Source organism: Mycetomoellerius zeteki, unplaced genomic scaffold (assembly GCF_001594055.1).
Source record: "Mycetomoellerius zeteki isolate Tzet28-1 unplaced genomic scaffold, Tzet1.0 scaffold35, whole genome shotgun sequence".
Taxonomy (NCBI): domain Eukaryota; kingdom Metazoa; phylum Arthropoda; class Insecta; order Hymenoptera; family Formicidae; genus Mycetomoellerius; species Mycetomoellerius zeteki.
The window spans coordinates 939,128-966,089 of record NW_017257338.1 but is presented as its reverse complement, the minus strand read 5'-3'; the positions used below and the strand labels follow the sequence as shown (position 1 = coordinate 966,089).

The following is a 26,962-nucleotide window of genomic DNA, read 5'->3' as shown; positions in this document are numbered from 1 at the left end:
TTATTTACATTTTATATGATTCTATATATCTCATATTTTCCAGATTAGATATGATAATAGATACAGTATATTATATCATGATAATCTTGATATATAAAATTTAAGATAAATATATCTTATAAAAAAGAGATAAATATATAAATTAAAGATAATTCTGAAGAAAACTTAAAATAATTTTGATATATAATTTTGATAATTTTTTATAAATTCAAGAATATGTAAGATTTATAAAAAATCGTTTTAACAATTAATGTATCTCAATATGTTTATGTATACTGAATGAATAAAAGTAACATAGAAATGCTTCTCATTTTTCTGTTGCATATTAAAATTCAGCTATGAGATTCTTGTTATTGAACATCGATATATAGGGTGTCCCACAATTCGTGACCAAAATTTTAATGACATATTTCTAACTTAAAAACAAATATTTTTCCATGATAGGTGCCCAAGGTACCTATCATGGAAAAAGTCGGAATAGATTCCGATCGAAATTATTCAACTATTCCCTAGATTTCTATTGTGTTTTCTAGGGAAAACGGAATAATTCCGATCGAAATTCATTTCGACATGTTTCATGATAGATAGGTTAGATTCAAACCCACTCCATTTGAAAACGCTATAAAATTTTTGTACGTGTACAAAAATATGGCTTTTTCGTGCGCAGCGAAAGCAATTATGAAAAATTTCATGATTGAAAGCATCATGTGACAGACATTTTTGCTGCCGCAGCGTGCTGCATGAAAAGGCACCTATATTTCTGGAGTTTTTTTTTTTGGTAAAGAATCTAGTGGAATTTTGAAATTCAGAATTGGCAACACTGTACTGTAGTCATATAAGTGTATGTGTAATGTAAATTAAAAAAAAAACAATATAAGTAGTAAGGGAAAAGGAAATGTCTTTGCGAAATTAAATTAGCAAATTCCTCTATTAATTATTATATTTATATTTTATTATGTACGAACGGTGCGTTACTTAATGCCACAGATTAGAATGTCGGATGAAGTATGAAGCTTTTTAAGTTAATAGTGCATCAGAAGAATTTCAGTGGAGAAGATTTGATCATCAATCCGAAGGATTATCCTGGCATAAAAACCGGCGATGTCGTCGAAATTTATCATCCCGAAGATGAGTTCAGTCGCTTGCTGTTACAAGTTACTTCCTTCAAGGAAGACCTTCAGGGTCGCGAAACCATCAGCGTGGAAAATAACGTAGCGTCGATGTTTCAACTGCGAACGTTTGCTGATGTATACATGAATATAGTAAATCCGGATGATGTAGCTCTAGATTCTATAGAGTTAACTTTTAAAGATCAGTATATGGGACGTAGTGAGATGTGGCGTTTGAAAAATAGTTTGGTACTATATTCCTTTATTTTACATTTATATTTGTAATTGTTTCTTCTGTATTTTGAAGCAATATGTACATAAGCTTGTGTTCTTTTTAGGTAAACACTTGCGTATATATTAATAAGAAGATAGAGTTTTGTGGTGGTAGTATACGTTGTCAGGTATACGAAATGTGGTCACAAGGTGATCGTGTTGCTTGCGGCGTTATAACCGATGATACTAAAGTTTGTAGGAAATTGTGGTATTTTATTAATATTGCCCCTTTATTTTTATTACAAAAGGAAATCTGATTTGCAGGTAGTATTTCGATCTTCTACAAGTATGGTGTACCTGTTTATTCAAATGAGTACTGAAATGTGGGATTTTGATATACACGGAGATCTTTACTTTGAGAAAGCGGTTAATGGATTCTTAGCGGATTTGTTTCAAAAATGGAAAAGAAATGGCAGCAATCATGAGGTTACCATAGTACTGTTCTCAAGAACTTTTTATAATGCAACCAGTTTGGAGGAATTTCCGAATCATATGAGAGAGTGTTTGCAACATGATTACAGAGGAAGATTTTATGAAGATTTTTATAGAGTTGCAGTACAAAATGAAAGGTTTGAAGACTGGAGTAATATCTTAGTACAGTTGCGTAAACTGTTTACTGATTATCAAAAAATTGTTTTGGAGTATCACCAAAAACCAGATATTAATATGCCTAAGGCAGTAAATTCTACTGCTGCACAGGGCAATTTTCTGGAAGTGTTAAATATGTCTCTGAATGGTAAGTATTAAGAGTAAAAAATATACTGTAATTTTTTGACTAACATTGTAATTTATTTATCTATTTTGTATCTTATATTTATGATATTCTGTATCTCTATCTATCCATATCTTTACAGTTTTTGAAAAACACTACTTGGATCGCAGTTTTGACAGGACTGGTCAGTTATCTGTAGTCATTACACCTGGAGTTGGAGTCTTTGAAGTTGACAGAGAGCTGACAAATGTGACAAAGCAAAGAATCATTGATAACGGTGTAGGAAGTGATTTAGTGTGTGTTGGGGAACAACCACTTCATGCAGTTCCATTATTAAAGGTGCTATAAGTATAAATATAAAAAAAAGATATATGTGTGTGTGTATAATTTATTTATATATATATATATATGCAATATTTGATTCTAGTTTCATAATAAAGATTCTTCTATAAATGCACCAGACGATTATAGCATGCCTCACTGGATAAATCTTAGTTTTTATTCCACGAATAAAAAGATTCCCTATTCCACATTTATACCACGAATAAAATTGCCACAAAAGATATCGAAACATCTGACAGATAATGACAAATTACATTGTAAAACTAGACTTCTGCAAGAAGATCCAAGAGAATGTTTGCATAATACATTATTCGATTATGATGCTTATGATGCACAAGTGTTTCAATTACCCACAGTTCATACTTCAAGGTAAATAGACCAAATACATTATTGTTCAGCATCACATGCTCATATATCTAGCTTAATAAATTCGAAATATTTGTTTTCAATATGATAAAATAATATTTTCTCTTTTTTTTTCCTTTTTGACAATGTCATATAGAAATATAAATTATGATAAAATTCTGTGTGCGCGCGCGCACGTCTATATAAAATAGATAAATCTAATCATTTATTGTTATTTTATTGAATTTTACATACATTTCATTGTTATTTCTTTCAATCATTTTAGCGTACAAAGATTAAATACGAGAAGGAAAAAGACAAGCGTAGTGTGTCTTGAAACTCATAATAATGGCTATCTATTAAAGCTCTTGAAACGTAAAATGTCGGATCCTGATATACATCATCCACCACCTGAAACACATTCACCGCCAATTCTTGCATTACGAAGTGCAGCAATAACAATACCGCATAAAACTGATGATAATATTGAATCTAATGAGGATAGAACTGGTAAGCACATAAATGTTCAGTATAATAATTTTTATATTACTAAGATATATATATATATATTTATTAAATAGTTGCAATAATTGCAGATGTATCCAGAACACCAGTTAAAAACGATTTAACTGACTCTGAAATATCTCCGCCTTTTAGACCTGTTGTTGGTAGTGCTGGTAGTCCGACAAACTCAATTTCTCAGCCAACGAATATACTTAGGCCTGGTAGAGCATTAATCAATCCTTTTGATCCATCACATGTTACCATTAAACTTACCAGCAACAGACGACGATGGACTCATATATTTCCGAAAGGTATTATTTGTTTTATACTATTATTATTCGTTTCACAATATGCAGGGTGTCCCGAATTTAAATGACCAAATTTCGGAAGCGTGTAGAGGATCGATAAACTAAGAAAAAGTCTTTTAAAAGTATGTTCGTTTTCGCTTCGTTTTGGAGAAAATCGCAAAAAAGAAGACAAAACGTAGTTTTCATTTTTGTATTTATTTATTATTTATTCATTTACTCTTATTTATTCATGTTGTCATAAATTACTTGATCTAGATATTGTTCAAAATGTTGACCTCTTACAACAATGCATGCATTACATCTTGTATGGACAGCTCGTGTTGTAGCCAAACACTAATCTGGTCAATGTAACGATTCGTTGATCTGGCACTCTTCTGTCTGAAAATCGGCGCACATACTCTTGCACTGCCTCTGAAGTCTGAAGCATTATTGCTGAAGTCATACACGAAAGCAATAATATTGAGGGACCGAATCATGACTGTAGTGCACGAAATATCACCAGATTAGTCTTTGGCTGTCTATAGTAGATACAATGCTTGCATTGTTGCAAGATGCCAACATTTTGAACAATATGTACATTTACACAATTATATATATATATATATACAATATATGTGTGTATGTATATATAGGACCTACAGGAGTTCTAATACAGCAACATCATTATCAAGCTGTTCCAATGCAGTCACATTTGGAGTCACAAAGTGAGACTATATCATCGACCATAAGCGGATCTCCGATGGAAGTTGGGGCGAATAATTCAAATCAGATTTCAAGATCAGCATCTCAAATAGGATTTCAAGATTGTTAGTATTTAATATTATTCTTATCGTTGGTTTCTATGCACGCGTTTCTGTGCGTTGTGCGCACGACAAACGCGTGTCTTCACGCGTTTCACCAATGAAACGCGCATGAAAACATGATCGTGCACGTTTGACGCAGATTATAATGCACGGCAACGCATGCATGGAAACAAAGCTTTAAGATATATAAATATAAGAGATATATGTCTGTATTCATAGTCAGATCTTATATTTAAGGCTTTCTTAAATTTATCTTCAGATACTCTACGAATTATTTTATTGGTTACTGAATGTCTAAAGATAAATTTAAGGAAGCCTTAAATATATAGCCTAACTATAAATATGGGCAATAATAAATAAATTTCATATTCTTACAGACACAAAAGGAAAGTCACCGCGACTCAATCTCCCTACAGTTGCTAATGGAGATAAAGCTGCGAATCCTTCAGCTATGGCAAATAAAAGTCTTACTCTCTTGTGGGGTGCTACTGGTTGCAGGAATGGACGCCTGCTCTAACAACAGGTTTGATTTTAGTATTTTTGATAATTCTTTGAATTTATACTTATACATTTTACAGGAAATGATAGAGATATTAGAAATGTTTTATTATTATGTGTCCAAACTTTTACTTGATATATCGTTTCTATCATTATACGAGTATATTAAATTATTAGGTCAAATATTAATCTAACATAAAGTCATTTAAATAAGACATGGATATATGTATTATAATGTTTAATATTCTAGAATACAATACATTGTAGGCTTTAAAGAATGCAACAAAGTTATCGACTTAGTGTGATCATTAATAAGCTTACAGTCTAAAAGAGAGAATTCTTGAATGATCCTGAACAATATTTAAAAATATTCAATTGAATAACAAGTTGTTATTCAATTTACATTACATATAACATGTAATTCCGGTATCCAATATCCATAAGTTATACATAACGCTTTTTACTTGTATTGTGCTTTTTAATCATATATAATATTTTACTCAGAGTTTTTTATATAAACAATATAAATATCACGCGCGATATAAAATAAGCAGAATTAGTCCTGTGGTTTTGGCTGTAAATTAAAGCATTAAATAATTAAAATTAAGCATCAAATAATTAAAATTAAGCATCAAATAATTAAAATTAAGCATTAAATAATTAAAATTATTTTTCCTTTATATTTTATATAATAAATTGGCTAATATGCCAAATAGGGGAGACAGCTTCGATGACCTTGACATATGTTGTCAAGGTCATGAACTCTGAGTGACCTCCACCAGGTTTTAACCGTCGTTCGTCATTCATTAAAAAGTTATTAACAAAAGAAGTTTGAAAAATGTTTCTTTTCTACTATATAAAACATAAATTTTTTGCTTTAAAATCTATTTTACAACTTTTCACGCGAAGCGACTCTCACCCCATCTCCCCTCCTGCTTAAATGCGCACTTAAAGACTTCCATGTGAAGCAACTGCTACCCCACGTCCCCCTTACCAGAGTTATATAAAAAATTATATAAGAAAATATTTTGCGTTGTTAAAACAGGGAATTTGTTTCATCGGAGCACAGTTGTGTCCAAAAGTTAGGTTTTATTGATGATCTTTTTTGTTAATAACTTTTTAACGAATAATAAGCAATGGCTAAAACCTGGTGGAAGTCATTCAGGATCATGACCTTGACAATATATGTCAAGGTCATCAGAGGTCTCCCCTATTCGGCATATTTACCAATAAATTTAATATTTACATCCCTGATAGCAAAATATTAGCAATTTGCGCGCAAATTAGCAGCAAACTCGATCAGGGTACCTATCATGGAACAAAGTCGGAATGGATTCCTATTGGAATTATTCAATTATTCCCTAGATTTCTATTGTGTTTTCTGGGGAAAACGGAATAATTCCGATCGGAATCCATTCCGACTTTATTCTATGATGGGGGGGGGGGTACCCAGGTTTTAATTACAAAACCATAGCTATCTGTGTCCAGTGCCATAGCGCATTTGGCTATGGATTTGTCGACAAAGCCTGACATGTTTTGCCAGCAGATTATTGACAAAAACCGAGCAGAGTCTGCTGACATAATCTGACAGCAAATTGCGAGTAAAAACCGAGCAAAACCTGCTGACATTACCTAACAGCAGATTGGCAGCAAAAACCAAGCAAGATCTCATTTTCATTTAAATCGATCTGGTTTCTTATAAGAAATTTTGCGTACATGTATATAAGTGGTTACATATAATTATATATAATTATATATATATATACCGGGTGTCTGAGACCACCTGTACACCTCTTTTATCTCGGAAACAGAGCATTTAAAAAAAATTGTCTCAGACAAAAGTTGTACGGTTTCGAGATGTACATAAGATGATATCATTGGTTTGACCTTGAATAATCATTTGAAAGTCATGTGAAGGTCACGTTGATTTTTCCAAATACCCTGTTTTACATTGTATATTCTTATAGCTTATCTCGAGCGCTTTCCAAAACACTATAATCAAATATTTTTTCATTAAGTGTACAATTTGTTGCCTTTCTGCAATCAAAAATTGATAGCAGGTTCTGCTCAAAATCTGTCTCCACAAGCTTTGCTATCAGGGATATAAATGCAAACCGCATTATTTTTAAACATAATATAGTCGGCAAAGACAGAGACAATAGTTGGGACACATTGTTTTGTTGAAAACTACTACAGATTTGTTCTTGTTTATAGATAATACAATAGTGAAAAATTAAATTTACTGCAATTACATGTCTGATATCAAATATAAGCATAAAAAAACTTAATAAATTATTACAATTGATAACATTTATGAAAGAATGAAAATACTTGGAAACATCTTAAAAGCAAATATTATCACAATATAGATGACATCATCATTTATTGCATTCATAAAATTCGATATGTATTATATAATACAAAATGTTTGTTGTAATATATTTTAATAATAAGTTATATCTTCATAGTTTTCCAGTTTGTTTCCTTTTTCATTTATTTATAATTTTGTATATATTTCATATGAGTAAAAGAAATGTAGTGTTTTCATTTTTATAATAGCTTCGCTTAACATACAATCTTGCAGTTACGCTCTGTTTTCATAGAATCGCATTTCTATATTGTTGGATGATTACATCCAAGTATATACATATTTCATACATCTGCGAAAAATTTTTACAAAGAAAGAAATATTTTCATTCTTGAAAATATCCAATATTTATTTTACAAGATCATCAATCATCGATATGAATAATGTTGTTTATTTCCATGCTATGGTACGTCTAATTGGGATGCAACGCTGGACGCATTGATACGTGTGATGTACAACGTGTATGATGTCACTTATGCTGTTTTACAGCAATCATAGGTTAGCGCCATACATTATTAGAGATTGATCCGGTTATGGTATATATTTATTTATTTATATTAGGAAAATTAGCCCGAAGTAGAAGCGTCTATTAAATAGTTCTTCACAATTCTTCACCATTTCTACATCATAATTGTTCTATGGCTGCGTTCTGTTTCATGCATGATGCATATAGAGAGCATAGAAGTCGTTACGCTTCACTCCATGCACAAATTGGGCAAATTCAAGCCAGCAAAGTGGCTTGGCAAGCTTGCCGAGCGAATAAGCATTATTGGTTCTTCTGTGAATCCAAATCATGTTTAATTGCTCGACAAGCAGACCTAGCCACTTTGCCGACTAGAACTCGCTCATCATATGCGCGTGGTGCCTATACGGCCCGCAGAGTTCTGGGGATGCTAGAGTGATCAAATTATTGACATTACAGTCGTATAAAAATCTCCGAATTGATTGAACGGAATAAAAAAATCCTTTTACAGGATTAAAATAGACGCAAAGTTAGGAGGTGCAGTGGGCTTTATATTAATATCGAAAAGAAGTTAAGTAAGTTTTAATTTTTTTTTCGATTTTAGTACAAAGTTCACTGCACCATTTCCTAATTTTGCGTCTATTTTAATATCCTGTAAAAGAATTTTTTATTCCGTTCAATCAATTCGGAAATTTTTATACGACTGTAGTGTCAATAATTTGGTCACTCCAGCATCTCCTTAGGATAGCATATAGATTGCCTCAGCTCTCGTGGTGAGGCATGGAGTGTGTTTCGTTTCACGTATGATGCGCATGATCTTTCTTTAATATTCGGTGAACAACAAGAATAAAATGATATATCATGTCGCATAATATATCATTTTGTGATTCATGCGCCTCATGCGTAAAATGGAACGCATCTCAGGTGAGGCAATTCATGCGCTTGTCTATGCACGAGAATTATATCGCCCAATGTAGACGGGAAAGGGCCTAAGCAGAAAGATAATCGTAACTGACAATGAGTCGTAGAACGTAAGTCATAGTTGTAGATTGACCAATGCCTGTTCTATAATAAGATTGCAAATCGTAAGTTGTAAGAAATTAGCCAATTTTATATACAGTTAAATACGAAAAAAATAATCGACTACAATTGATTAATTTCTTACGGCTTACGACTTGCGACCCTATTGTAGAACAAGCTCAAAACATTGTACGTTGATCTACGACTATGACTTTTGTTACGACTATCTTCTCAGGGAGAAACGCGAGATCGGATAGACGTCTATTAGACATCGGAGTCGTCTACATCTAAAATAAGATCTAAAAATATTAATATTATACGCCATGTGAATAGCAATAAAACAATCGTATATTCGCATGTATAATCCTTATATCGATGTTAATAAGAGGGATGATAAACTAGCTTTCGCCTTTAGCATTTTGCTTTGTGCCGCATACGAACGCGCAAATTCTAGACGATATAATTCGGTAACTCTCTTAAAAAACTAATAATTAAAAAATTACTCTAGTCTCGACATTTTGATATTAAACTTTTTGTTTTAAGATGTTCTCAGGAATCTAACATTACCCAGGAAGAAACGCGAGATCGGATAGACGTCTATTAAACGTCTATTCGACTGTTTAAAATATGTCTATAGACGCATCTAGATAGACGTTGAAATGCCATTTTTTAGATTAATAGACGGATTTAATAGACGACTATCTACAAGATGTCTAATAGACATATGTACTAGATGTCTTATGTAATCGTACGTATAATTACATAAGACGTCGAGCAACGTCGAAGCGATGTAGTCATAAATTTGACGTTAATTTGACAGGGTTTTGACGTTGATCGACGGAGGTTACATATTTCACGCGCGTATATTTATTTACTAGTATATTTATTTACTAGGGAGGGTGAGAAGGTTTTTCAGATAAACCCTTGGACGCTAATTTTCTAAATACCGCGGTTTTGCTTGCAGTTCAAAAGAGTATCTCATAAACAAAGATCTACTATTGTGTGAATATTAGGTTTTTGCGCATGCCTAATATAATACAATAATAAAAACATAATATAAAATCACATGGTCTAAAATTAATACTTTTAGGCCTTATTTTAGATGTAGATGCCTCCGACGTTTAATAGACGTCTATCCGATCTCGCGTTTTTCTTTGGTAAACATTGTTACGGAACATCCTATATAAAATACATATTCTTTCTCTTGATCATTTTTAATCTGTTTTTTTTACACTGAAGCTTAATGTCTTCGCTATAAGCAGCTTTCATCTATTGCATAGGTCGCTCCTTGTTTTTTGCTGAGCATTTCACAATTTGCTCTTTTGCTGTTTTCGTCAATTGTATGTTACCTCACGTAAAGCTTATATTTTTTTGCATTATTAATTTTTTTAATACTGTTTTATGTGTCTCCTCTCACTGACAAAATGTGTTATTAGTCTCGGTTTTCATATTTATTTATTAAGACATATCTACGATACGTAGTTGTTTAAAGATGCTTATTACATTATATTCTCTCTTTTCTGTAGATCTAATCGAGTAACTTTATTGCACTGAAGTATAAAAAAAGATATTGTGTATCTATTTTAGATTTATTAATTGCCTGAAATATATATACAAGGTGAATCTGATAAATAGTTCATCACGTTTTTTTTTCCAAAAACGATTAGAGATAAGAGGCTTGTTCTTTTTAGCTGAACTTTTTGCACGGTTCACCTTTTATTTTTTTCTCTCCAATGTGGAGAGAAAAGGAAGAAAGATAAATTGTGCAAGAACTTTAGTTAAAAAGAACAAACTTAAGGGGAAGACACCTATTATCAAAATTGTAGGATAAGTAGGGGGACATACTTTGATGATCTTAAGTATCCTTAAATGTTCTCCGTTTTTTTACTGTTAATAAAAAAGATTTCTTTTTAATAGGAAGAGGTATTTTTTAGTCATTCTATTGATACTACTCAATCAATTGAATATTTTTGTATTAAAGTATTTCTTCGAAACTATAGTTGAGTTTTCGAAGAAACACTCTAATACAAAGATATTCAGCTGATTGAATATTATCAATAGAATGATTAAAAAATAGCCCATCCTATTAAAAAAAATTCCTTTTTATTGGTAGTAAAAAAACCAAGAACATTTAAGGTTATTGAAGGTCATCAAAGTATGTCTTACTTTTATTACAATTTTTATAATAGGTGTCTGCCCCTTATCTCTAACCGTTTTTGGAAAAAATGTAGTGGACTTTTTATCAGACTTACCCTGCATATACAGCGCGGTGATGATCATAATCTCTCGTAAGTAGGTAGAGCGGACTAAATTGAGTAAAAAAGTTATCTACCATTTTACAATTTTTGCAATAGTTAAAGAGATATAATTTCTAAAGATGACCGAGTAAATATCCGTCCAGTCTACCAGATACAAGCGCGAAGTGCGATGACTGCCCAGCACGGTGAGATGCTTTTTTTCGCTGCTCGTGCGTTGCCAAGGCCGTGCTATTCAGCGATTTTTAAAAATTAATATTTTGTTAATTATTGCGCAAAATGGTACAGGACTTTTTGACTCAATTTAGTCCGCTCTATCTGTTCATGAGACATTATGCGGTCATTACCGGACAGCCTGTGTATATAAATTGATATACAGGGTGGCCTCAAACGTTTTAGTCAAACTTCGAGATTTTATAGAAGAAATTTAATTTTGAATAAAACGTTTTTTCTATAAACATGGGTTGAAAAATGCTTCCTTAAAAGTTATCGTCCAAAAATCTCTGAAATCACAATTATTTTATACATTTTTACAAATCAGGGAATGTATGCGTTTTTTAACAAAAAATATTGAAACGAAAAAGTTATAGAGAATTAAATTATCTTTCAAATGAGACCAAAATGATTGCAGTGCGTTCAATAGGTTTAAGATAATCAGTTTCAAATGTAAATAAAGAATGTTTTTTTGGCTATCAATGATAAGGTTTTTTTAAAGATACTCTGATTTTTTCCGAAAAATTAATTTTCTTTTTACCTTCTACTCTTTGTTTTATTCTACATAAATATGAAGAGTAAGCATAAATAAGAATATCTTTAAAAAGGTTTTGCTGATAGTATAATAAAAAAAAGCATTTTGTACATTTGAAACTGATTATCTCGAAATCTATGGAACGTACTACAATCATTTTGATCTCATTTGAAAGATAATTTAATTCGTTACAACTCTCGTTTTGATACTTTTTGTTAAAAAGCGCATATATTCCCTGATACTTAAAAATTTATATAAAATAATCGTTATTTCACGCAAAGGTTTTTGAGCGATAACTTTTTAAGAAAGTATTTTTCGATTCATGTTTATAGGAAACTTTTTGTTCAAAATTAAATTTCCTATAAAATCTTGAAGTCTGGTTGTGAAACGTTTGGGGCCACTCTGTATATGTACAAAATATTTGGAACTATTCTTATACGCAGATAGAGCGGACTACTGGTAAAAAAATTGATAGAGAACGATTAAGATAGAATTTCTATCAATTTGTATCGTTTTCTATAATAAGTTTATATCATTTTCTATTGTTGACCTCGCGAACATTACGATTAATCGGATATGAATCTTATCGTATTTTATCGGATTTCATAAGATTTGTATAAGATTCGTATAGGATCTGATTCAAATTAGTTAATTCACGAACCAGATTCCATATTCAAGACAAAAACATTTTTCTATCGTTCTCTATCAACTTTTTTTACCGGGGTAAACTGAATCGAAAAATCCTTTACAACTTTTCAATTTTCGCAATAGTCAACGAGTTAATTAACAATTCCACGTGCTTTTAGCAACTTCGATTTTAGTAACCTGAACGGCTACATCTCGCCGTGCACTTGCATTCGACGATTGGCCGAGCTAATACGGTGATTTTTAATAATAACTCGTTAATTATTGTAAAAATTGAAAAGTTGTAGAGGACTTTTTGATTCAGTTTAGTCCGCTGTATCAATGGCTACGTTTACACCGTGCGTTTAGTCCGCGACCTATACGATAAGTGTCTTTGGCTAACGTAGCCTATCTGCACATGAAAATAGTCCTAAATAATCTGTATGTACACCCTGTATGTACTATATATACATATATATACACACATACACACATATATATATATAGTGTCATACACATGACTTAATAATCAAAATTGATATATCAGTATAAATTATTTGTTATTAAGCACATTATGACTAATAATTGTCAAACAGCATGCATTTAGAAAAAGAAGACTTTTAATCTTTATCATGTATAAGTTATAGTGTTCACAAAACATGAACGCGTATACAGTAGAGTGCCTTTATTTAATGTAATTAAATTTATGGTAGTTATTTAGACTAAGGGATTCTCCTCTCGATGATCTTGACATATGTTATCAAGATCATTGTTAATAACTTTTCAACGAATAACGAGCAACAGCCAAAATCTGTTGGAGGTTATTCAGGGTCATGACCTTGACAATATATGTTAACGTCAAGGTCATCGGGGGAGAGGGATCCCCTAATCTAAACAATTACCAAAATTAGTATGGAACATATTCAATATGATGAAAATTGAACTGAGTGTATAGAATATTTCAAAGAATTTTTGAACACAAAATTCCTATATTTAAACAAATTATATATAAATCATAATATAATTTTTTTTCAAAATAAACTTAAATTTCTACTAAAAATGTAACTAATTTTTTGAAAAACGTTATGCTACTATTAATATACGTACTATAGAACATTCTGTGTCATGAAGACTATGTATCAGCAGTTTCTGTTGAAAGACAGACTAAATATTATTTGTACTGGTAAAGGGACATTGAATCGGCAATGCAGTAGATTTTCTCGATAACCTAATATTTCTCAGTCATTAAAGTTGCATTTTCTTATAAGGACTATTTTACAATCGAGATTAAAATAAAATAATGATCATTATAAAAATATAAAATAATTTTTTTCGATTTTTATAACTTCTATTTATTTTCAACAAATGATATCTTATCGAGCATCTACTCTTTGTGACTACATAAGGAAGAAATAGATATCAAATGAAAATAGAAGCAAGAGAATGTTGAAGTTAGAAAAAAGTGTTCTTGAATAAAATTATGGTTTTAAAATTACAATTTATCTATTTCTTCTTGTATATACATAGAACGATGTTTTTAATTGCTTCAATTACTTTAAACTCTTATTCGAAATAGGGGTCGACTGGAAATCTTTGACAATTCCCGCGTGCCTGCCCATCACTACTGATTACTTCCCAGATAAACGGAGTTTACAAAACGATTATGTTGTGTCGGACTACAATCTTCTTCCAGATGATGTTAACGCTGATTTTGCTCAACAACGAGCAATATATAAGAAACCGCTCACAACTGTCGAAGTATTTAAAGAATTGGTCTCACAGCGTTTAGCCCAAGTATAAATAAAGCACTTAGTTTTATGTAATTATATCTGTGTGTGTTTTGGAATAATCACGAATATCGTATTATATTAAGGGTTTCCAGCTAATTATTTTACCATCACTTAACAAGAATCAAAGTAACGCCGCTGGTAGCAATACCGTTCCAGCGATTAGTACAGTAATGCGTGGCAGACAGACCGAATCCGAGCCTAAAGAGGAATATTTACTTAGTATTGGAAGAATTTTTCATAAAATATCACTATTCGATAATTCTATAACAGTTACAAGATACCGTCCACGGTAAATATTATACAATTATAATTTATAATTTGATATTGAAATTGTTTGCCAACTAATTAATTGCATTGAAATTTATTGTTAGTACATCTCTTTATGTACTTAATTTTTAATTTTTCAACCGTACGTTTCAAAATCAATTTTGCCGAAACTTCAATTATCATTTAATATCATTTTATAATTTAATTAAATTATATGTATACAGTTTATTTTATTTCTTTGCATATAAAATTTTTTTTAATTTTTTCAAAAACTTTCTAATGGATTAATACATTGAAAATAAGATATAAAACTTGTATTTAATACGTAAAAAAACATGTAAGTAAATTTTATTATAATTAGCGTTTTTCCAATGAAACACATTACCCAACACACAAATTCTAACATAAAACAAATATTAGCAATAATTATATTTGCAGGCATCCTTATCCACCCTTTAATATTCACTATCAATATCGATTTCATGCTCCGCATCATGATACGTATGAAGTCTCGCGGGTATCTTTCACTACAGAAAAACTTGAGACCTATAACTGGAATTATCTGGACCATTATATTTGCACACGAGGTCATACTGATTTTGCTTTAGTGGAAGTGAGTCGATTTCCAAAAGTCTGGTTTCTTGTATTATTAAGAAAATACTAACTTAGATGTTTCATTTTATTTTAGGATCTTAAATATGTTTTCTTTCAGGCTCTCAAATATTGGAGGTTTCGAGTATTTCTATTACCATATAATAATCCTGCGACTCGTAAAATTTTAGAAGGTTCTCCAAGATGCGATATATACACTACGCTTAGTAATGCTGAACAAGCATCATTGATGGACGGTTTTTTGCGCTTTATCGAGGGCTGGCTGAACAAAATACGACGACCAAATCCTAATAAAAACTGGGTAAGTTTTCCCTCTCTTTGCATTTGTTATATATTTATAAAGATAAATTAACGATTCCCAAATTATTATTTACTTTAAATATATATATAATATATAATTATTAATTTGACAAATAATAGAAGACGTTCCGAAAAGTAGTTGCATTGTAGTAACAAAACTTTATACTAAAAAAATATTGTCCATTTATTAAAAATTTCCAATCTTACAAGGGGAATATTAAGATAAGCAGTCTTCGATTTCACTGAATTATATATACATCTGTGTGTGTGGATGTGGGTGCGGGTGCGTGAACGTGCGTGCGTGTATATATATATATATATATATATGTATAATACATTCCTACATGTATGTATAACACATTCCTTATTATCAGGGAATGGAAGTAACTCATTATTTGTAACGAAGTTACAGTTAGAAGTTGCTTGTTTAGATAACTTTACTGGTAACTGTATTACTTTTTTTTGATAACTGTAATTTTGGTAACGGTAACGAATTTTATAGTTACTTTTATACGTTACTTTGTACACGATTGGACTCGGTTCGATTGGACACAAACCATTCATAGCGCTTGAGATTAGAAAGCCCCTAGGCATTCCGCTGCGATTGGTGGTCATCGATTTTAAAAAAGTAATGGAAAAGTTATTTTCTCAAGTAACGGTAACTGTAATGAGTTACTTTTAAAAATCAATAACTAGTAATAGTAACTTATTACTTTTAAAAAGTAACTTCCATTTCCTGCTTATTATATACAGGGTGTTTCACAATTCGTGACCGAAATTTTAATAACATATTCCTGATTTAAAAATAGGACAAAAATCCTAATACCAAAATGTCGAGTTTATAATAGTTTTTTAAATTAATTCGTTATACATATTTAAAATAATTCGTTATACATATTTATTATTTTTAATATCCTGTAATATTTTTATGTACGTTGCATATGTAATTATTTTCTATGTTTAAACATGATTAGTGAAGCATTTCAACATTATTGTATACGTTCTTATTTCAATCTCACATCGGGTAAACATAGGCGTACGTACATCCACTTGTGTGATGTACTGTCCCTGAGCGCGCGAAATGTCAGCTCTGTGATTAGTTAACTTTAACCGCTATTAATTTAAAAACTATTATAACCTCGACATTTTGGTATTAGGATTTTTGTTTTATTTTCAAGTCAGGAATATGTTATAAGAAATTGACCAATCATAATTGATTATTCTTCTTACATTCGACTGTGAGATTGGTTAATTTTTTATTACTTAAGATTTAAGTAACAGCTTATTGTAGAAAGCCTATGACACAAATTAAGCGAGAAGCACAGACTCTTACGATCATTCTACAATAGCCATTAGTTATAAATCAGAAGTTAGAAGCTGAAAATTGACCAATCACAGTCGTCAATTTCCAGCTTTTGACTTCTGTCTTATGACTAATTTATTTAATGACTAAATTTAGTTTTATGGCTTATTGTAGAATGGCCATTACATAACGCATAAGAAAATCAACCAATCAGAATCTTTTATTTTATGGAAAGAAAGGGGAAATGAAGGGCTTTGATTGGTTTATTTTTTTATGAATTATGCGTTACGCAAGAGTCTGTTTGCTCCCCGCTTTAATTGAAGGGCTGAATACATGCGCGCGCGTACACACACACACACACACAATTCAGCTAAAAAGGAGACTGCTCATCTTGATGTTCTCCTTATCAGTATAAATTATCAGATCTCTCTTTGTTATTATGTAAACTTAAACATATGATACTGATATAAATCTTTTTGGGACGTCCATTATATTTATAAATATTTTAACTACAATTATTCCATTCTACATAATATTTATTTAAAGTTACTTGATAGTTTTGTTGTAAATTATGCTGTTGAGGAGATATGTTCTATTTTCTTTATTTTAATATTTAAAAAATAAAAAATATATAAAGCTATTTTATGTATATAAGAGTGATTTTCATAAAATTGGAATTTTTCCGTCTCACACTTTTAAATACAGTTAAATACGTTAAATTGTATTCTATTTTCATCATAGAAAATGAGGTAATTCTTTATAAAAACGTATACAGCTCAGTTGATCTTGACTTTGACATATGTTGTCAAAGTCTTGATCGTAAGAAACTTTGCTTTAACAATTAGGTGATGGTCTCTTATAGTTTTTAAAAGATTTACGGTTAAAATGTGTAATTTCAATAAGAAAATTTAGTCATGGAGGATAAAAACTCGAATGACTTCGACCTTGATATATGTTGTTGCTTATGATCCTGAGCAACTTTGCTTTCATATTTAGGTGTCTCATAGTTTCTGAGATATTTAATCGGTTCTCGAGTTATGGGAAAATTGTGAACCTATGTAAAATCTCACTCTTTACATCCTCGCTTATAATGGGGAGCACAGACTGCTGTATGTATAATACATAAGGCATAAGAAATTCAACCAATCAGAATTTTTTATTTCATGGAAAGGAAAGAAACAAAGGACTTTCTTCTCACTTTTTTGTGAGAAGAAAATGTCTGTATGTACATGCCTTCTCTTGCGGGTGATCTGAATCACCCTGTATAGAGACATATATAATATTATATTATTATATTATAATTATACAGGATGTCCCAAAACCCACGCCCGTCCTTTTAAGAACGGATTCTCTGGAACATTCGAAGATGAAAATGTCGAGGCTATGATGGTTATACAAATAGATTCCTTATAGAAGCAACAATAATTTCTTAATAAAAATGTCATTGCATCTTGAAGTTGCTAAGAGGGCCCTGAAGCACCCTCATCATTTACCATATCGTCATGCCATATATATTATCATTATATTATCATTTGTTTGGCTGCTTTTGTGACAAAACTAACATAATATGTTCTATGTAACATTTTAAGTCAATTAATTATTAATACATCTCAAAGAAAAAGTGTGTAGACAAAATCACTATCAAATAATTCCAATTTTTCGAGAGTTACCCATAACACAGAATATAAAACAATTCTTGATGACAGATTTTTTTTCTAATTTATATACACGTGTGTGCGTGCAGGGCGTCTCAATATGTTACCACTTTAAATATTTTCGGATAAACTTTCTAAAACCGACTACCTCCAATTTTGATGAAACTTTTGTAACACGCTTTATTTCGGATTAAAATGAAAACTCTTAAAAAGGGATTTTGACTTCTAAGAAAAAGTCATTTTTTAAATTGAAATAATAAAATGAATGATAAATATTTATATTAATGACGAAATCATCTATTTTAATGATCTAAAAGTATATTAAAGAAAAAAGCTCTCTTATTTTTCTGATATTTGTATTAAATCTTCACCTTACAAAATGAATGAGTCTACAATATACTAGTAGCGTTTTCAGCTCGACCGTCTTTGCATCAACCTGGGTTGGATTAAGCTCTACTATTGGTTGACATTATGTGCTCTATCAATAAGACAGCTCGGTGCTATCTACTGCATTGGTCTGCTATACTAGAGATCTCTGGTTCGATTTCCGGTAGAACCAAAATATTTTTATACGCTCATGTCTCGTCTCGGAAGGAAATGGCAACCTACCGAGAGTATCCTTGCCAAGAGCACTTCTTTAACAAAATTTCATCGTTCGGAATCGACATTAAATGTAGGTCCCATATGAGTGTGTACAATCAGCGTGCACACCACAAGTATATGAGAGAAGTTATCACGCTCGGTTGCATGAACAATAGGACACACTGAGGAAGATCTCAAAACTTAGTTTTTTTTATATCTCTAACTAAATACTCTAATATGCAGAATAATTAGAGGAATTATATTACGTAAAAAAAAATCATATATTATAGTTCCAGCTAAAAAAACGATGTTGGTCTTAAAATCTCCGAAGCGCCTCCATCTGGACAAAAATTATTACCGTTATATGATAGCCCCCTTTGTATCGTGCAATTTATTACAAAATTTTTATTATACAAATTTTCCTCTGAACCTTATAGATTCGAAGATATTTAAGGCGGTAATAGTTATTGAGACACTCTGTATATATACGGGAAAATAATATATAAAAATTATATTTTCTGAAATATCTCCTCTATATTACATTTGAATGTTGCATGCTCATATTTTATTGATTTGCGCAGACTTATTTTAATGCTTTTGTTAATTATTTATACCTTATTAACTTTTGAATTACGCAGTTTATGAGAGCATACTTATTGTAGCATAAAATATTATCTTATTAGCAAAATAATGGTTTCTGACAAAACTTAATTTAATTATATGTAGATAAAACATTGCTGTACAACATGCTGAAGAGAATAAATAAAAAACCCTAGAATATATCATTATTTAGAAATTACTAAAAGAAATGCACGGCTTTTTACAAAACTTGTTTTGACACTTTGCGTTAGCATCGGCCTAACATGTACAATAGCAACATTCTCAGCAGTATTAATTTACTACTTAACGATATAATACTTATACTCTTATACCTATACTACATATACGATCGTTCCGAAATACATATCAAAGTATTTATGATACGTACGCGTTGATAGCAGATTAAAATAATGATTACGAAATCACAATTGGTCTCTGCTTACAAATAAATTTATAAATGCGGTGTTACGTATAGGTATGCGGTAAGTAGAGACTTGTAGCTGGAATGTTTGTATGGGGAGGGGTTTTCAGCATGATATGTTTCAGAGCCCCACAGCTCTAGGTGGTGTCCCTCCAAGAGATCCTGCCTCTCATTTGACCAGACGCAGGCACAGCACGAGCCTGATATTCCTCACTAACCAGGTACATCCTTCCCTCCTGTAGCCTCGATACACTGAGTCCAATTGTTGAGATTCTCGTTCATACGAGCTTTCGACTAGTTAATTGCGCGCGGGATATAATAAGAGAAAATTTCTTGGAGAGCTCTCCTTTAATTATCTATGAACTTGTATATTAAATATGTCATTTTATAGAATATTATGGATGAACTAAAGTTGCAACAGAAAAAATAATTTTGCAGAACAGTAAAAAGAAGATTTCGAGATCATTCAGAAAACGAAGAACAAACTATTACGAAAAATTAATATATAACATTTTGTCGTCTTTTTTTGAAACTTATAATTGAAAAATCTCTTTTTACTTGGATGTGGAATGGTTTCAGCTGGTGCAATTTTATCTTATTTTTTAAGGCTAGATGTATACGAATTTCTCGATAGAATCGCTTCTTTGATACGTGTTACCTGGAATGATCAAGCCAGCTTACACAAGACAATATAATCTCACGATAACTGTAATCGTGCTTGATATATTTTTGCATTGAATGTGCATCTATGATTTTTAGCGAGCTTATCCGTTATGCGTCAGATGTTACGATGTATTTGATTTACACTTTTCTCTCGTTTTATATACAGTGCGTCCCATTTTAATTTATCCAGTCGGTTTTCTCAAAATCTTTAAGATAAAAACGTTTCATACAAAAAGTTTTATAGCTTCAAGGGGGAAAGAAGTTGGTGATCTTAGTTGGCCTTGAGAAGATATTTTTAAGGTCAGGTCAAGATTACTTAAAATTTTTTTAATGGAACCCCTTATTTTTTATTACATATTCTTGTAGCTCATTTCAAGATCTTTTCAAAACACTATAACAATATTATTTTTTTATTAGTCTTAATTTTGATATATGATGTCAAGGTAATGATTCTGAACAATATTCAAAAGATTTTAGCCATCAATCGAATACCTTGTATAATGCAAATGTCGATGATACTATAACTTTGAAGTCTCATAACTTGGAAAATACTTAATAAAACACAAAGTAAAACTTTCCCTTTACACAGCCAGCCCCAAATGACCTCCGAGTGACCTTGACTTTGACCCTTAAGAAGGTAAAAAATGGGAGGTTCTATTTAAAAAATTTTAAAAATAACCTTGATCTTTAAGGACATCTTATCAAGGTCACTTAAGAGGTCACCAACTTTTTTCCTCCTTGATGCCATAAAACCAATTAGCGTAATGAAAATGTAGTTGCTTATTTAATCATCTGCTCGTTTCATTATTCTGTTCATAAAAGTATTAAAGTACGATAATCAAAAAGTTAATAGTTTACAAGATATTTAACATTTTATACCAAAATGTACCAGAATAAAATATAACATAGCTCATAAACTATTGATTTTTTTTTACATCTATTTTAATACTTTTATTTGCAGAATAATTAAAAGAATCATACTATGTAAAAAAATAATATAATTCCATTTTAAAAAGCTTAATACTTTTATATGCAGAATAATTAGAAGAATTATGTTATGTAAAAAAAAACTATATTACATATAAGAAATTTTGGTAACTTTGACCTGATCTTAAGGACATCTTTTCAAAATTAATCAAAATCACCATCTTTCCCTCTGGTAATTGAGTAATTTTTATCTGAAACAGTTTTGCTTTAAACTTAAGGATTTTGAGATATTGACTGAATGGATTAAAATGGACCACTCTGTATGTATCTGTATATGTATAATGTATATGTATACACATACACGATTTAATGTCTTGTACAAGAGCGACACTTTTTAATGTTGAACGTCGCATTTTAGTTATACATACATGTTCACGACATCATCAGCTTGATCATTATCATTCACAATTACCCTTACATATCATCATACTTTCCAGACCAATCTAGTTGGCAGCTCTCCTTTCAGGGAGCGACTTGGGAGCAACCGTCTGCCAGAGAAACCGAGACCAAGGTTTGAATACGTTTAACTTGATGATTTCAGCATTGTTGCTTTGCGCCAATCTTTAACTGCATAGTTTTGCGGATTCCTCTTTTGTTCTTTTTTTTCAGTGGACTATTCCAAATTGGTGTGTCAATAATTTTCATTCTTGCTTGGTTTATCATGTACGAGTATCCGCTGGAGCGAGATACTTTTGCATCACATTATGTTTAACTGGCTTATTGATTTTGCGAAACATATATTATTTTACCAATGTTACATATTTTCAGTGTGCATTTGATGTTAAGTAGAATTTACTTGTAGTAACTTCAGTACAAGAGTACATTTGATTTGAATGAAGGTGGAGAATCAAAGAGTAATCCCTACTGAAAAAAATCATGTCAACGTTACATGATGAAATATCATGTAATTATAACATGTAAATCATGTAATAGATTGTTCTAAATCAGTATGTGATTTTTTTTAAATGATGTAATTCGAAAAATCACATAATATTATAATAGAAATAATTTTATCCGTCATGTGATTTTATAGTTATCGAATTTTAAAGAATTTAATAATAGAAATAGAAGAAAAAAGAACATATCATGTGACTTTTCAATTTACACGTTTTAATTACATAATTTCATCATGCAACTGTGTGACGTGATTTTTTTTAGTGGAGACGTTTAATTCTGAAATGCACGATGATAATATGAAGCATGAACATAATAACATGATCACTAAGCTATTCTTTGATGCTTTATTAGAATTTGACATTGTTTTATAATGTGTATGGGTAGATATTCCGTATATTAAATCAATTTCTTTTCAGTTTAACGCTTTCGGTGATTGCTCCATACTCTTGCTAAATTCAGAAGCACAATTAAAAAAAGGATGCACTGGTACATCTGACAAATATTGCGTACAACGTTTTCGACCGCACTATTATCGTGCATGTCTTTTTTTATTTTGCGTGATTTTTATAAAGTATTCTTTGCGTACCACACATGTATTACAAATTATTCTTGTCCCGCACTTTTGTTCACCTTGGGCTTTGGTAACAACCGCCGCGACACTTTGATTAATATCCTCTTGATGTTATTCGATATGGAGCAGGTGCGACGCATTAGGAAGAAAGCGAGAGAGTTTAAATAGATCCCCTACATAGTTTTTGTACCTTTCAGCTTCTTTCATCTTTTTCTGTTTGTCTGATTAATGCCTGGTTCAGAAAGCATACATACACAACGTACTGAGGATAAATGAGATGTAAAAGCTTAAATTTAACAGCATTTGTATGTATGCTCTATGTGACCATTTAGAACATTTTGGTAGTGAGTGAGGGAGTGACGGGGTTGTTGCTCCTCTGTACAGGAGAGGCATGTAGTGAATACCGCTGCGGCTGCCCGCACGTGCCTCGACACTCCTCGCCACGTGCCAAACAGGTTGGTCTCACTCTTTTATTCCTTTTGCAATTCAAATTAAGAATACGAAACTATTTGTATTGAACATTAAACACATACGGATTTTATTTTATAATACGTAAATGTACAGGCTTTAATCTTAAACTCATATCGAGTATTCTTTTAATTTCACATACTATACACATACTATACATATACGCAGTCAGCCATATATAATACTGTACACAAATAAAAAATCATTGTGATAAACTAACTTTTAGTTAACTTACTTTTGACTAACGAACGCAAATAAAATTAGCACGCTTAATCTTTAGATAATTGGTATGTAGTAAGAATATTATTATTCAATATATAATATATCTATATCATTGAGAATTATTGCAAAAAAGGATAGAGTTGCGAAAAACAACGGCCTATCAAAAAAGAAATTTTCTTTCTATGTCTATTTTTTGTAGAGATGTAAAATTTAAATTTACTACTAGATTTAAAAAAAATATTCAGTAAAATAGCGGTATTTCATATATCTCTCGTTCTTGAGATTTGACAAAAATTCATAAGATTTTAACGAATCTGACTTAAATAACATTAGTTTGTAATAAAAAAGCGTGAGAATTGTTTCTGTAAGGATTTTTTTTATCTGATTTAATAACAAAATAAAATAAAACATTTTTGCTTGTTTTAGATAGTGTTAACATATAAATCGCTTCGTAGTCTGCATTTTTTTTCTACGCACAAGTACAATAACTTAATAAACGTTCTCTATTTGCATACGTGATTCAGATCTGGTTCCAAAGTAATGGACAGAGGACGTGTATCACCTGCCAGTGAAGCTGTTTTGCCGTTATCACTTGAACAACAACAGCAGGATCATTTTGATGCTAATGACGACAGGTACAAGGATATTATTTGCTTTGATACTTGATTTAACGGTAGAACGGTAATATGCGTTAATTTACGTTTGGATACTTATATTTGTATACAGAATAATTCTAACTATTTACAGTGCAAACCAAGAGCTAACCAAGATAAAAAGTAATGCGACAAACGTGGAAATTTTGGAAGCCATGAAACATCCTCAGACTGGTGTTGGTTTCTTAACACAACATCCCTCGCTCCCTAGCCAAACATTTGTTAGCGCTGATGCAATCCAATGGTTAAACAACCATGTGGAAGGGGGCATGGAAATTGAACATGGTATTAATATCATGAAGGTAAAAATTTAGAAGAATTTTATTATCTGATGCAGTTTACAATTTGAATTTGATATTATAATACTTAGTCTCAATTTGCACACATATAATAATATATTGCGCACATTGTTTACATTGCATATCTCTACATATCTTTGCATAATTATAAAACATTGTAACAGAGATAATTGAAATATAAATTCTGAAATTTATTTGAAATATAAATTACGTAAGTAATAATACGTAAAACAAAAACATTACTTTTGTAAAAAATTTTGCATATTTTATTGCATTTAAACAAAAAAGAGAAGTTTTAATTATACATTTTATTCAAAGTTTCGTTATAAATAAAATTATGTATAAAAATAATTTATCTTTTTTGTGCAGGGAATGATTCAAGACAAATTGATATGTCATGCATCCGGTGACTTCTTACAACCCTTTATCCTCGGATTTTATTTGTATCACATCGTGCAGGATAAAGAAAATCAAAAAGGTAAATGCGATCGAATTTTCAACGATTCGCAATTTAATTGTATTTTTTATAATAGCCGCAGACTATTCCGCTCCGCTCGGGAATTTACAAAGTTTCGAGAATGAATGGGTAGAAATAGAGATGAGACCACCGAAAGGATGGTGTGAGCCAACATCTTCGACAACAGTGTCCACAGTATCCACAATTCCTAGCTGTGACACTATTGACGAATCCAATGTTCCATCTTTTCTGAGAGATGATATCGATTTAACTGAATCAATGGATGATAGAAATTGGACAGGTAACACTAATTTAAATCATATATATCATATAAGAAAATATTTGTAAAATGATTGTCAAAGATTCGATCAATGAAGTATAGGTGTACAGGCTGTCACAACTTTTGTCTGAAACACTTTTCTGTAAAACTTATATTTTGCAAAATATTCAGGTCGGTGTCCCGACCTTTTTGGGACATTCCGTATATCAAACGAATTACTTGTATAATTTATTTTCTTTCAGTGCCATTGTATAAACACACTCATTTGGATATTGATATCAATAATAAAAGTGACAGGATCGAATGGGGTCATTTAAGATATCAGTCTATTTATAAAGTAGATAATTCTTACGAACTCGTAGTACAATGGGTAGCATCATCAGGCAGTATAGTGGCCGATCTGGTAAATATTAATTTGTCTCCCTTTTTACAATTTTTTTTATTAGAATATGAGAATCGATACTAATAATCAATATCTGACTATAAGATATTCGTTTGGCAACGCAAAGCTCAAATGTGCGGGATACAGATGGTACCAATTCCCAGCGATTTGTTGGCGCTACCATATACTTTGAAGAGCGATCCTCTCAGAGGACCTATTTTCATACCACTTGATACGGAATGCTTAATGACAAATAAGCGGCACCTCTTTGAAGGTTTGTTCCAAACTAATTTGATTTTATTATCAGTCTTATTTAAAAAAAATTGTTTTATTTGATGAAGCTAATAAATATAAATTTGCAGAATTCCGAGAAGATACCTATGCGCAAAGGCTATTTTTGTTCCAAGAAGCAATTTTGCAGAGATTTGGCTTCATGTCGTGCTTAGTCGAGAATACCGAAAATGATCGTCAGTACGTTCACATTACTGGCAATGCATTTATATTAGTGCCATCCACCACGAATACTCGGCCGCGACCGCGAACAGCTACCAATGTCGTGCGGCGAAATATAGGACAGAAAAGATATCCGGTTCATCCGGATCAGTCTAGTCCGCATGAAGCGTACATTACCAGACATGTTGGTGGAAAAAAGGATGACCATAGCACAGATAGGAAAGTAAGGAATTTTATCGTATACTCTCTTGAATGATTATTTAAACCTTCATAAATTAATAATTATTGGTGTAATAAGAATTAAATTTAATAATATATTCTTTCTGAATGAAATATGAAGAAAATTAATCAAATAGGCTTCAGACTTATATTACATTCTTTTTCAACAGCATATTTTTTTAAAACACTTAACATGAGATGTACAAAAAATCTAGCAATCAAATTGTCTAATAAAAATTATAATTGTTATTAATTTTAGATGGGCTTTTTATGGTCTTGGAATCATATGGTCAGCCGTAAGTGGAAGTCGTTATCTCTTTCGGCAGGCGATGAATTTTTCCAGAAGAAAATCATACAGGATTTTCGACACTTTTGTTCTAATGGAGACAACAGACTTAAAGAATTTTGGGAAACTTGTTGGGAGTTAAAAGAAAAAACTTGTACAAAAGCAAAATAGCAAGATATTGTTCTTTTCTAAAGATTTATAAAATTATTATTGATCATTTTGT

The 26,962-nt window shown here is 31.2% G+C and overlaps 1 protein-coding gene across 1 annotated transcript; it reads left to right on the top strand.

The window, feature by feature from the left end:
* Window positions 1-897: 897 nt before the first annotated feature.
* On the top strand, window positions 898-26,910 carry Iml1 (GATOR complex protein Iml1). The gene is given in 25 exon segments (XM_018452725.1): window positions 898-1,358; window positions 1,448-1,573; window positions 1,647-2,118; window positions 2,237-2,433; window positions 2,522-2,805; window positions 3,068-3,291; window positions 3,378-3,596; window positions 4,226-4,399; window positions 4,774-4,887; window positions 4,890-4,919; window positions 7,752-7,760; window positions 13,949-14,166; window positions 14,246-14,451; window positions 14,868-15,042; window positions 15,142-15,342; window positions 20,028-20,123; window positions 21,990-22,063; window positions 24,235-24,345; window positions 24,458-24,665; window positions 25,032-25,140; window positions 25,196-25,420; window positions 25,642-25,802; window positions 25,887-26,055; window positions 26,144-26,457; window positions 26,713-26,910. Coding segments are annotated over 25 exon segments (4,665 nt in total). The 5' UTR covers window positions 898-1,007.
* Window positions 26,911-26,962: the final 52 nt, after the last annotated feature.